This window comes from Schistocerca nitens, chromosome 5 (genome assembly GCF_023898315.1).
Source record: "Schistocerca nitens isolate TAMUIC-IGC-003100 chromosome 5, iqSchNite1.1, whole genome shotgun sequence".
Classification (NCBI taxonomy): Eukaryota; Metazoa; Arthropoda; class Insecta; order Orthoptera; family Acrididae; genus Schistocerca; species Schistocerca nitens.
Window position 1 is genome coordinate 513,663,704 of NC_064618.1, and position 12,188 is coordinate 513,675,891.

The 12,188-nt window shown below is 41.7% G+C and overlaps 1 protein-coding gene across 1 annotated transcript in view; it reads right to left on the reverse strand.

The window, feature by feature from the left end:
- Window positions 1–644: 644 nt before the first annotated feature.
- Window positions 645–12,188, reverse strand: part of LOC126260561 (facilitated trehalose transporter Tret1-like) — an 86,971-nt gene continuing 75,427 nt past the window's right edge. Inside the window, exon 4 of the mRNA XM_049957895.1 lies at window positions 645–1,259. Within this exon, the coding sequence (XP_049813852.1) occupies window positions 918–1,259 (342 nt within the window). The 3' untranslated portion in view covers window positions 645–917. The remainder of the gene's footprint in view (window positions 1,260–12,188) is intronic.

The window sequence follows — 12,188 nt, forward strand, 5'->3', positions numbered from 1 at the left end:
TTACAGCGCATGTCTGACTTGCACGCCATTTATCGCAAAATAAAAGCTTTACATGAAAAATTGTACATTAGTGGTTTTATTTGTAGAGAAAGAAAGTACAGATTTATACACAGAAAAAATATAGCCATATAGCTTTGAAACATACAAAATGGCTAAATACAGATTTTCTAACATCTGAATGTGAAAAGGCTTAAGTTTAATACAAAACATATACATACCTATCTTTTTTTTTACACGTTAAGTATATTTGAGACCTGTTCGTCTAGCGCAAGGTGTAGCGAATTAGCTTGTGTGGCAGAGACATGAACTAGAGCCAGGCAGAATCCGCGTGACGCATTGAAGGCCGTAGGCTGGTACAATGACCAACCCGGGTGTTGCTTCCAGGCGGTTTCCCATGATCATTTAGGTCCCCAAAATCCGCCTCAGAGGACAAAATACAGGAACTTTTAAAGTAGGATAATACACAGAATAAAGTTCACACAATTCGCAATCAGATGGCGCGCGCGACTTCCCTCTCTTAGGTCGTCTTCGACGACTGTGACGACAGGCCACAAAGTTAAATAATAAAATAAAATAGAATTTTCCAAATTCTGAAAAACGGGAACACCGGATTATACGGGATAAACGCTAGGAAAACGAGGAAGAAGTAGACGAACAGATTTTAATTCAGTTCACAGTCAATTCAGATCTTGTGGGTAGATGTATACGCTATAAAATAAGTTTCCTGTTATTAGCATTCAAGACGCCACATGCAATTCATTAATTATCTCTGCTCATTCGCAACAGCACTAATCGCGTTGAGACGTATATCCTCTTCCCACAGAGGAGAAGCACGTCTAAGTTGCTTCGACAAAAGAATAAACATCGCATGTAGAGAGTAGACTCAGTATTGGTGGAAAGATTTAAACATTGGATTTTCAAGGATTTCGTCCTAGAACTGATGTCTTCCCATCCGTCTCTGTCCCTCCGGCTGCCTTCCCGCTCATCTCGGCACTTATGTCCTCGAGCGTTCGGCCCTTCGTTTCTGGAATCAAGAAGAACGTGAATATGAATTCTGCAAAGGCGCATGCTCCGAAGAACCAGAAAGGAACGTAGGTGCCGAGAGCTGACGAGACGATCTGGAAGAGTTTCATGATGGCGAAAGTGACAACCGCCGTCAACACCGCCACTGCTGAGTTGGCTAGACCTCGGATCGAGGTCGGCACGATCTCGTTCACCACTGTCCACGTGAGCGCGTGGGCGCCCATGTTGTAGGTCACCTGCGGAACACGACAGCTGCTTAGTTCTCGAATTACTGCAAAGGGACTTGCTATCCGTTCGAGTCCCTAATGATAGAGACCGCAAGGTTAACAGGAAGTAGTAGCATTTAACTTACTAATCGAGGAGATATTTGCTAAAACAGATAATTGATTATATAGAATCAAAGTGACAGATATGAACATGACCGAACTATCAGTTTAATAAGGCATGGCTGTAAATACAGGATGTAACTAAATTCCATTTGTTGACTTTGAGGACTTGTAGTGGGAACAAAGATAGTTATGTTTAGCACAGAAACTCACATCCAGAAATGTACTGTTTTCCAGATACATAAAATATCAACAGACACACTGCTCCCTGCCTATTGCTGCTTGTGGTTTGGATCCAGTATCAAGTAGGGTTCGATGTGACTATCATCGACGTCAGTACAGATACGGTACATCTATACCATGTTCCGGTGCATACGATCACCAATCCCTGGTCCTCCGGGATTCACCGCAGTCGCGACCCGTGCCACTAGGTTTTCCTCGGATGCCACAGGGGCCTCGTAAATCAAGGATTTCATCTGACTCCACAGGTAACAGTCAAGCCGGTTCAAGTCGGGAGAACGTGCAGACCAAGCAGTCGGGCCACCACGACCTATCCACTGCTGTCAAGATCTATGGTCCAGATGATCTCGGACAGTACGAGAAAAATGATGTGGTGCGCTATCGTGCTGGAACCACATGTTTTGATGTACTTGCAATGGGATACCTCCCAAGAGACAATGCAGTATCCCGTTAATGAATTGCAAACTCGCGGTACCCCTGAGATATGTCGGAAGAAGGTTTAGCCCAGTCACACGTCTATCCAGGAACCCTGTCCACTTGTTCACACCATATAGTTCCTGAAACCGATGAGAGTGTTCAGCATGTGGGCTTTTCACGCGTGACTGTTGTGGAAATTGAGAGAATTTTCCCTAGTAAAGTTGACTTAATCCGTGAAAAGGATCCCCCGTGGGAAGTCGTGCTCGTCCACAGAATGGTGAAAGAATCACCAGCAGAAGTGACGTAAAATCGCGTGGTTACATTGTCTGTGCCTTTTGGAGGTGTATTTAATACTCATGCTTAACAGGCCAAACAGTTTGGTGATCCAAAATTCAATCTACCTGCTACGTTCCTGGTACTCGCCGTCCTCTTCCACTGCGTGGAATACAGTCTTTCAGTGTAGGGTGCGCTGTGTCGGCGTCGAGCACTACAGTCGGCTCTGATGGTGATGAATTTACCCTCTCTAAGGCACACTTGTACACCGTAGCAAAGAGGGACTGCGAAGGTATTTGGCTGTGTATAAAACGCTGCATGCACGAGTGACGAGCAGGCTTACTCTTGCACGGAGCTTCGCCGTTCAGTAACATCATGTCGGTGTACGTGTAGTTCACTATGGTCAGTAGCAACACACTAAAAATGAAATGTACGTACAGTTTGCATTCTATACTGAAGTGAACGATTACTACCACACAACAATACAGTATGACCAAATACAACAAGCAAAACAGGAGGTATAAACCTTTCTGATCACGATCTCAACTGAATGACATTTAAAGAAACTTGTAGTGTGCATGGGACATTAGGTGATCGGTGAATGACGTACGTTATAACCTAGTCAGTAACGCCGAAAATGCTGGAGGGTTGAACTTGTGTTGTGGTATTTTGCGTCTAGCGAGAAAACGGCACGTATCTGGACATGTGTTTCTATGCTGAACTTAGTCGTCTTGGTCCCAACGTCTGTAAGACAATTTAATTATGCTCTGTGTACTAGCACAAAATATTAACAGAAGAATAGAAAAACGGCTAGAAGCCGACATCGGGGACAGTCAGTTTGAGTTCCGAGAAATGTAGGAAAGTACACGACAATACTGACCCTATGATAGACTGAAGAAAGGCAAAAATACCATTTGTAAGTATAGTTAAAACTTTTCGCAATGTTGCCTGGGCCACACTGTTTACAATTCTTAGGGTAGCTGGTGTTAAACACAGCAAGCGAAAATTTATTTAGAACCTGTACAGAAACCAGACTGCAGGATCATGTTCTTCGACTCTACAGTCGAAAGACATGGAAGGAAAGCATTGGTTCTGAAGGAAGTGAGATATGGTTGTACAAGTCCCCGGTGTTGCTCAATACGTGCGTTGAGCAAACGTTCTTTATCTTTAGTCTTCGTTCCTATATACATTTTATTTCTCAACGTAGTCATTATGGCGAAGAAAAAATTTCTCCCGGTGAGACTAATTTGTTGTTTCGTCACTGTGAATGTTTGACTATGCTGACGGAGCCACACCTCTGAGGGTCAAGTCGGAAATGTATGGAGGCCGATTGATGACAGTGAACCCAAAGCGTCGGATTGTTTGAGAGGTCGCAGCAGAGTGGCATTGTCACAGTGAAGGAGAGAGTGCTCCATAAATGGATGATCTCTTACAATTCGTGCTTTCAGTTTTCTGAGCCGACACACGTTAACACACCGTCAAGTTACACCCTACAATATGGAGCCCTCCAGCGGCAATGAGCTGCGAATTGCGTCAGCGAAGCGGAAAGATCGACCGAGTAATATGCATGACATGTAATGCCTCAGCCGATATTAAGAATGCAACAAAAATTCGGACGCATTACTTTTCAGCACTGTCTCATAAAAAAACTGAGGTTTTCCGATGACAATGTAATTCTGCCGGAGACAGCAAAGGACTTTGAGCAGTTTAATGGAATGGATAGTGCACTGAAAAGAAGTTACACGTCGAACATCAACAAATGTAAAACAAGGGTAATGCTAAGTAATCGAATCAACTCAGACGATGACGGAGGAATAAGACACTAAAATATTGTTTTTTTCTTTTTTTGGGGTGGTGGTGTGGTGGGGGAGGGGGTTTGAAGCGGCCCGCCATGAATTCCTCTCCTTACCTCTTCATCTCTGAGTAGCACTTGCAACCTACTTCCTCAATTATTTACTGGATGTATTCCAATCTCTGTCTTCCTCTACAGTTCTTGCACCGAGCGAGGTGGCGCAGTGGTTAGCACACTGGACTCGCATTCGGGAGGACGACGGTTCAATCCCGTCTCCGGCCATCCTGATTTAGGTTTTCCGTGATTTCCCTAAATCATTTGAGGCAAATGCCGGGATGGTTCCTTTGAAAGGGCACGGCCGATTTCCTTCCCAATCCTTCCCTAACCCGAGCTTGCCCTCCGTCTCTAATGACCTCGTTGTCGACGGGACGTTAAACACTAACCCACCACAGTTCTTGCCCTCTACAGCTTTCTCTAGTACCATGGAAGTCATACCCTGATGATGTTTTAACAGATGTCCTATCATCCTGTACCTTCTCCTTGTCAGTGTTTTCCAAATATTTCTTTCCTCTCACATTCTGCGCAGAACCTTCTCATTACTTACCTTGTCGCCTGTAGCACCACATTTCAAATGCCTCGATTCTCTTCTGTTCTGGTTTTCCCACAGTCCAAGTTTCACTACCATCCAATGCTTTGGTCCAGACATATTTCTCAGAAATTTCTGCTTCACATTAACTCCTGTTTGATACTAGCAGACTTCTCTTCGCCAGGAATACACATTTTGCCAGTGCTAGTCTGCTTTTGCTGTCCTCCCAGCTTCGTCCGTCATTGATTATTTTGCTGCCTATGTATCAGAATTCCTTATCTTCATCTACTTTGTGGCCATCAAACCTGATGTTAAGTTTTTCGCTGTTCTAATTTCTGCTACTTGTGATTACTTTCGTCTTTCTTCGATTTACTCTCAATCCATATTCTGTACTCATTCTATTGTTCATTCCATTCTGCATATCGTGTAATTCTTCTTCACTTTCACTCAGGATAGCCATGTAATCAGCGAATCGTAACACTGAAATCCTTTCACTTAAATTTTAATTCCACTCTTGTTTTATTTCCATCATTGCTTCTTCGACGTACAGATTGAACCCAGTAGGGGCAAAAACTACATTCCTGTCTTACACACTTTCTAATCTGAGCGCTTCGTTCTTGGTCGTCCACTCTTATTATTCTTCTTTATCTCTTGTACATATTCTATACTATCATCAATTAAATTTTCCATTATCCTTATATATAAAATTCTCGTGTCAAAGTGTTAGCTGCCATACTCCTCCGAAACGGCTTGATCGTACATGTATATTCGGTAGGTCTGAAAATTGGTCGTAATCTATTTTTCATACCCCTAAGTGATAAGGGGTGGACCACCCCAAAATCTTTTTCTTATTTTTTGGACAGAACTTTTTATTTTTAATAGCGATTTTAGTAATTTAATAATTTTTAACCCCAGTCGATAACTGATCAGTTATCACTTGATCTACGGCTGGATCGATTTTGATGAAATTTTACATGTATATTCGGTACGTCTGAGAATCAGTCGTAATCTATTTTTTATACCCCTAAGTTATAAGGGTGGTCCACCGCAATAATTTTTCCTTAATTTTTGGACAGAAGTTTTAATTTTTTTTTTTTTTTAATGATGTGGCATTACAAAATACACGCAGCCCTAAATTTTCACCCTTCTACCACCAACCCTTATTTTTTAATAGCGATTTTAGTAGTTTAAGAAAACGTACCAAAAGCAACGACTCGAATATCCCTCTTTGAATCGACGTAACTAGACCGAGAAGTTTATCTAGGTAGCACCCGTCGTTCGCCAAACCAACATTTAGGCCTAGCGCACTCCCATCGATTTTTATCGTACGGAAATATATCGTACGATCGAATTCTTTTAGTGGAACAAAGAAGTTCCTATGTTCTCTTTTGTTCCTCTAAAAGAATTTAATCGTACAATATTTTTACGTACAATAAAACTTGATGCGTGCGCGCTTGGCCTTATTCATAATGCTGGCGAACACGTTTCGACTCGAAATTGCCGCTATTTTTGTATGCTCATGGACGAGCCGTGTATCAGCTGCAATTGTTAAATCCGCGCTATCTACCGTAGAATCGCTAGAACTAATAGTGGCCGATACTACCGGACTTCCCCCTAAGCCTTTTCTCACTCCCTATACAGTTTTCGGCCATTATTATTGTTTGTGTCACGAGCTATCGGCAACAACGACTATTGTGTTACACGTATACATTGTGTTACACGTATACATTATTCTTACAGACTAGAGATAATTTATATGGCAAAACAACGTTTCCCGGGTCAGCTATAACATGTAAAGATTTTCAGAGGCAGAACGAAGTTAGCCGGGTATAGCTAGTTATGTATATTATTCTTGTCAGCAACTTGGGTGCATGAGTTGTTACTGATTGTGCGATATTTCTCGCACTTGTCAGTTCTTGCAGTCTTCAGAATTGTGTGGATGATATTTTTGCGAAAGTCAGATGGTATGTCTACACACCAACGTGAGTAGTCGTTTTGCTGGTTCAAATGGCTCTGAGCACTACGGGACTTAACATCTGCGCTCATCAGTCCCCTAGAACTTAGGACTACTTAAACCTAACTAACCTAAGGACATCACACACATCCATGTCCGAGGCAGGATTCGAACCTGCGACCGTAGCGGTCGCGCGGTTCCAGACTGAAGCGCCTACAACCGTTCGGCCACACGGGCTGGCCGTTTTGCTGCCACATCTCCCAATGATTTTAGAAATTCTGATGGAATGTTACCTATCCCTTCTGCCTTATTTGATCTTAAGTCCTCCAAAGCTCTCTTAAATTCCGATTCTAATACTGGATCCCCTATCTCCTGTTTCTTCATCTATCACATTAGACAAATCTTCCCCCTCTTAGAGGCCTTCAATGAACTCTTTCGACCTATCCGCTCTCTCCTCTGCATTTGACAGTGGAATTCTCGTTGCACTCTTCATGTTACCACCCTTACTTTTTGTGTCACTGAAAGTTATTTTGACATTTCTGTATGCTGAGTCAGTTCTTCGACAAAAATTTCTTCTTCGATTTCTTCACATTTTTCACACAGCCGTTTCGTCTTAACTTCCCTGCACTTCCTATTTATATCATTCCAAAGAGATTTGTATTTCTGTATTCCTGTAATTCCCTGAACATTTTTATACTTCCTTCTTTCATCGATCAACTGAGGTAGTTACCTTTCTTGTACCTATGTTTTTCTTTCCAAATTCTGTGATTCCCTCTTTAGAGATGCGCATTCCTCTTCAACTGTATTGTCTACTGAGCTAGTCCTTATTGCTGTATCTATGGGCTTAGAGGACTTCAAGCGTATCTTGTCATCCCTTAGCACTTCTGTATCCAACTTCTTTGCGTGTTGATTCGTCGTGACTAATTTCTTCAGTGTACTCTTCGTCACTACTGCATTGTCATCTGAGTCTATATCTGCTCCTGGGCACGCCTTACAATCCAGTATCTGATTTCGGAATCTTTGTGTGACCATGATGGGTCTAACTGAAATCTTCCCGTATCACCCAGCCTTTTCGAAGTATATCTCCTCCTCTTGCGAGTCTTGAACTGAGTATTCGCTGTTACCACCTGAAGTTTATTACAGAACTCAATTAATCGTTCTCCTCTGTAATTCCTTATCCCAAGCCCATATTGTCCTGTAACCTTTTCTTCTTCGAGTCCTACACGACTATTAGATTTTCATATCCCTGTTTTTACTGTATTACCCTTTCAATATTCTGATACACTTTCTTGTCTCTTCATCTTCTGCTTGCAACGTCGGCATGTATACCTGAACACCGACAGTGTTTGTTTGCTGTCGATTTTGACAAGAACAACCCTATGACTGCACTGTGCACTGTAACACACTCTTTCTATTCATAACGAATACTACTCTCGTTATATAATTTTCTGCTGCTGTTGATATTACCTTATACTCATCTGACCAGAAATCCTTGTCTTCTTTCCATTTTACTTCATTGACCTCTACACTATCTAGATTGAGACTTTGCATTTCTCTTTTCAGATTTTCTAGCTTCCCTACCACATTCAACATTCCACACCCTGCCTCGTAGAACGTTATCTTTTCGTTGATTTTTGAATATTTTTTCACGGTTACCTCCCCCTTGGCAGTCCCCTCCCGGAGATGCGAAAGGGGGACTATTCCGGAATCTTTTGCCAATGGAGAGATCATCATGACACTTTTTTAATTACAGGCCACGTGTGCTGTGAATACACCTTATGTGTCTTTAATGCAGTGGTTTCTATTGCCTTCTGCATCCTCAAGCCATTGATCATTGCTGATTATTCCGCCTTAGCGGGAATCTTCCCACCCTAAGGGCAAGAGCGTGCGCTGAACGTCCGCCCTCTCCTCCTCTTTTTTTGACAAAGCCGTTGGTAGAATGAGGGTGACGCTCGCCAACGCTGATTATTCATAAAAATGTAAGGGGTGGCGTGTGTCGAAACTGGGACCGAAGAGGTTTCGATTACTATTCAAAGACGCTACCCCCACTTGTTTTTGTGGATCTTATTTTGTTCATTAATTGTTAGTTGTATTTGTTGGGGGCGGAGGTCCCATGACGCTTGTTCAAGTTCTCCGTTGATGCATTAACTCAGTTTTTCTTTTTTTTTTATTACAGAGGGCAGCTAACCCTTGTCCGAACACGCTGAGCTACCGTGCCGGCAATCCATAGATCATTGTGCTGTTTAGGCAGCAAGATAACTGATAATAGGAGACATAGCGAGTATACAAAATGGAGACTGACTATAGCAAGAACAATATTTATGAAAAAGGGGAATTTGTTAAAATCCAGATTAAATTTAAGTGTTAGGAAGTCTTCTCTAAAGATATTTGTTTGAATTGTAGCTTTGTAAACGTGTACGATAAACAGTTTAGACAAGAAGAGAATAGAAGCTTTTGAAATGTGGTGCCACAGAAAAATGCTGAAGATCGGATAAGTAGATCGAATAAGTAATGAGAAGACACATAATCTACTTGGAGTTAAATGTATGACACAACTTGACTAAAATAAGGGAGGGGCTGATAGGAAGCAACCTGAGGCATCATGGAATCGTGATTTTGGTAACTGAAGGAAGTATGGGGGACAAAAACTGTAGAGGGAGACGTAAGCATGAATCCAGTGAACAGGTTCAAACGGGTACCTATGCAGAACGACGCTTGCACACGGTAGACTAGCGAGGAGAGCTGGAGGAAACAAGTTCGCCGGCCCATGTGGCCGAGCAGTTCTAGGCGCTTCAGTCCGGAACCGCGCGACTGCTACGGTCGCAAGTTCTAATCCTGCCTCGGGCATGATGTGTGTGATGTCCTTAGGTTAGTTAGGTTTAAGTAGTTCTAGGTTCTAGGGGACTGATGACCTCAGATGTTAAGTCCCATAGTGCTCAGAGCCATTTGAACAATTTTTTTTAAACAAGTTCTCGGACTGAAGAGCCACAACAACAAGATCAAAATCTGAAATCAGGACAGGATGAAGAATAAGAAAACAGAATTCGCTATAGCACAACTCAGGCACACAAATCTGGTGCCCCCTTTCACTAATAGCCACCTTAGTCGTGACAAGAGTAGGTTTTTCTGAAAATGCAGTACTGCTAGATATTTTTCACTGTTAGGTAAGTATAATAGCAACAAAACATGACACAAAATGTCTTCCTAGTATTAAATGATCATACTCAGTTTCTTTTTCTCCTTCCTTAAATTAAGTTTTCGTTACAAATACTAGACTCAGATTGTAAATTCATCGTATTTCTCATCAGCCGTTAAATGTATCTCCACATAAAAGCCTTATTTTCCCCCTTTTTAGTTAATATAATGGAACTTAACATCTGAATTGTTGATTACCACAAAGCAGATTAAGTCAGGGGATTCTGCTACCTAAACCTATTGGGACGGAGTAACGAGGACATAAAAAGCAAACTAGCACAGGCAAAAAGTGAATTCCTGGCCAACAGAAGTATACTTGTGTCAAACATAGGTCATACTTTGAGGCAAAAGTTCTGAGAATGTACGTTTGGAGCATAGCATTGTATGGTAGTGAGACAAAGACTGCCGGAAAACCAGAACAAAAGAGAATCGAAGCATTTGATATGCGGTGCTACGGAAGAATGATGAATATTTGGTGGACAGATAAGGAAAGGAATTAGGAGGTTCTCTGCATAATCAGCGAGGAAAGGCATATATGGTGTAAGTAGGCTGTTTAGGTTTTTTTATTGGTAACGCCACCTCTGTATGAAAATCACTGGCTGTGCTGTGTGCAGTCTGTGGCTGCTTTGCATTGTTGTAATACTCGCCATTGTAGTGTTAGGCAGCTGGCTGTGAACAGCGCATAGCGTTGCGCAGTTGGATGTGAGCCGCCAGCAGTGGTGGATGTGGGGAGAGAGATGGCGGAGTTTTGAAATTTGTCATGAACTGCTGTATATATTATGACTATTGAGGTAAATACATTGTTTGTTCTCTATGAAAATCTTTCATTTGCTAACTATGCCTATCAGTAGTTAGTGCCTTCAGTACTTTGAATCTTTTATTTAGCTGGCAGTAGTGGCGCTCGCTGTATTGCAGTAGCTTGAGTAGCGAAGATTTTTGTGAGGTAAGTGGTTTGTGGAAGGTATAGTTTAATGTTAGTCAGGGCCCATTCTTTTGTGGGGATTATTGAAAGTCAGATTGCGTTGCGCTAACAAAATATTGTGTGTCAGTTTAAGCACAGTCGTGTAAAATTGTTCAAAGGGGACGTTTCATATGTCGACCCTTAGCCGAGGATACCTCACTGGAATCTTCTGATTTTTTTTTGTAGTTTGTGTAATTAGTGTAGATTTTGTTTATTGCTAGCGCGTAATTGTAGAGAGAATCTCCTTTGTAGTTGCAGTCTTTCATTGTTGTACAGTAAAATAGGTGTGGCACGCATGTAGATTTGCACCAAGTATTTCGCTGCTGCAATTAACTAGATATTATTTTCAGTGTTATGTTAATGTGTTCTCTTATTTTTGCTCTTCAAATTGTGCTTTTCTGTGTTGTCGTGTGAAATATTGTGACAATAATGGCGTGTGAAAAACGTAATACTAGGCTCCAAAGTAAACTGAGAAATGACAGTGAAGACGAAAGCAGTGTGTTAGCGCCGCAGAGTAATGAATTAACTATGTTCAAAGTAGTAATTTGGTAATTGTGCATAGGGAAATGGAGCGGGCGGCAAACAATGGCATGGACAGTGAAACAATTAGTGAAGAGGGAAGCATTATCGATCGATCGGTCGGCAACAGCTTGCCTCAGGAATCGGGAATGACAGAACACAATATTGCAAATACTGTACATTCAGGTTTTGCGTCCTCACCCTTTTCTCAAATAAGTCAAGCACATTTTCTGCTTTTCAAACTGCGAATATTACCGGTTCAAATGCATTGCCGAATAGCACTGAGGAACATGTTTCAGACACCAGTGCATTGCTATTACAATTAATGCAACAAATGGGACAAAAGCTTCAAAAGTTAGACACAATGGAACAAAATCTTCAAAAGTTAGACACAATGGAACAAAATCAGAGACAAACACAGCAAAAGTTAGACACAATGGAACTAAATCAGAGACAAACACAGCAACAGCTTTAAAAGTTAGACTCATTGGAGCAAACTCTTGAACAAACACGTGAGGATTTAACTACTGAGTTACATCACATTGAATCGAAATGTCAAAAAGTCTGTAACGACGTAAAAACCCAAATTTGTGAGCATTTCCAACCTATTTTTTCGCGTCATGAAAATGCACTACAGAATCACGAAGCAGCCATAGAACTGTTGTTCATGAAAATCATGAGACCTTGCAAGCTAAATTTGACTCAGTTGCATCTACCAATTCGGTTACGCAACTTGCAAAAACTCAGGAAAACTTAAAGGACACAGTAGATACTCTGAAACTTGGTTCAGAAAAACACACTGAGGAAATAAGTACACTATCGGACAAAGTAGCCGAACTTTCAGATCAGTTCACTAACTTGTCTACAAAGGTAGATGATGATCTGAATGACACAACACCTGT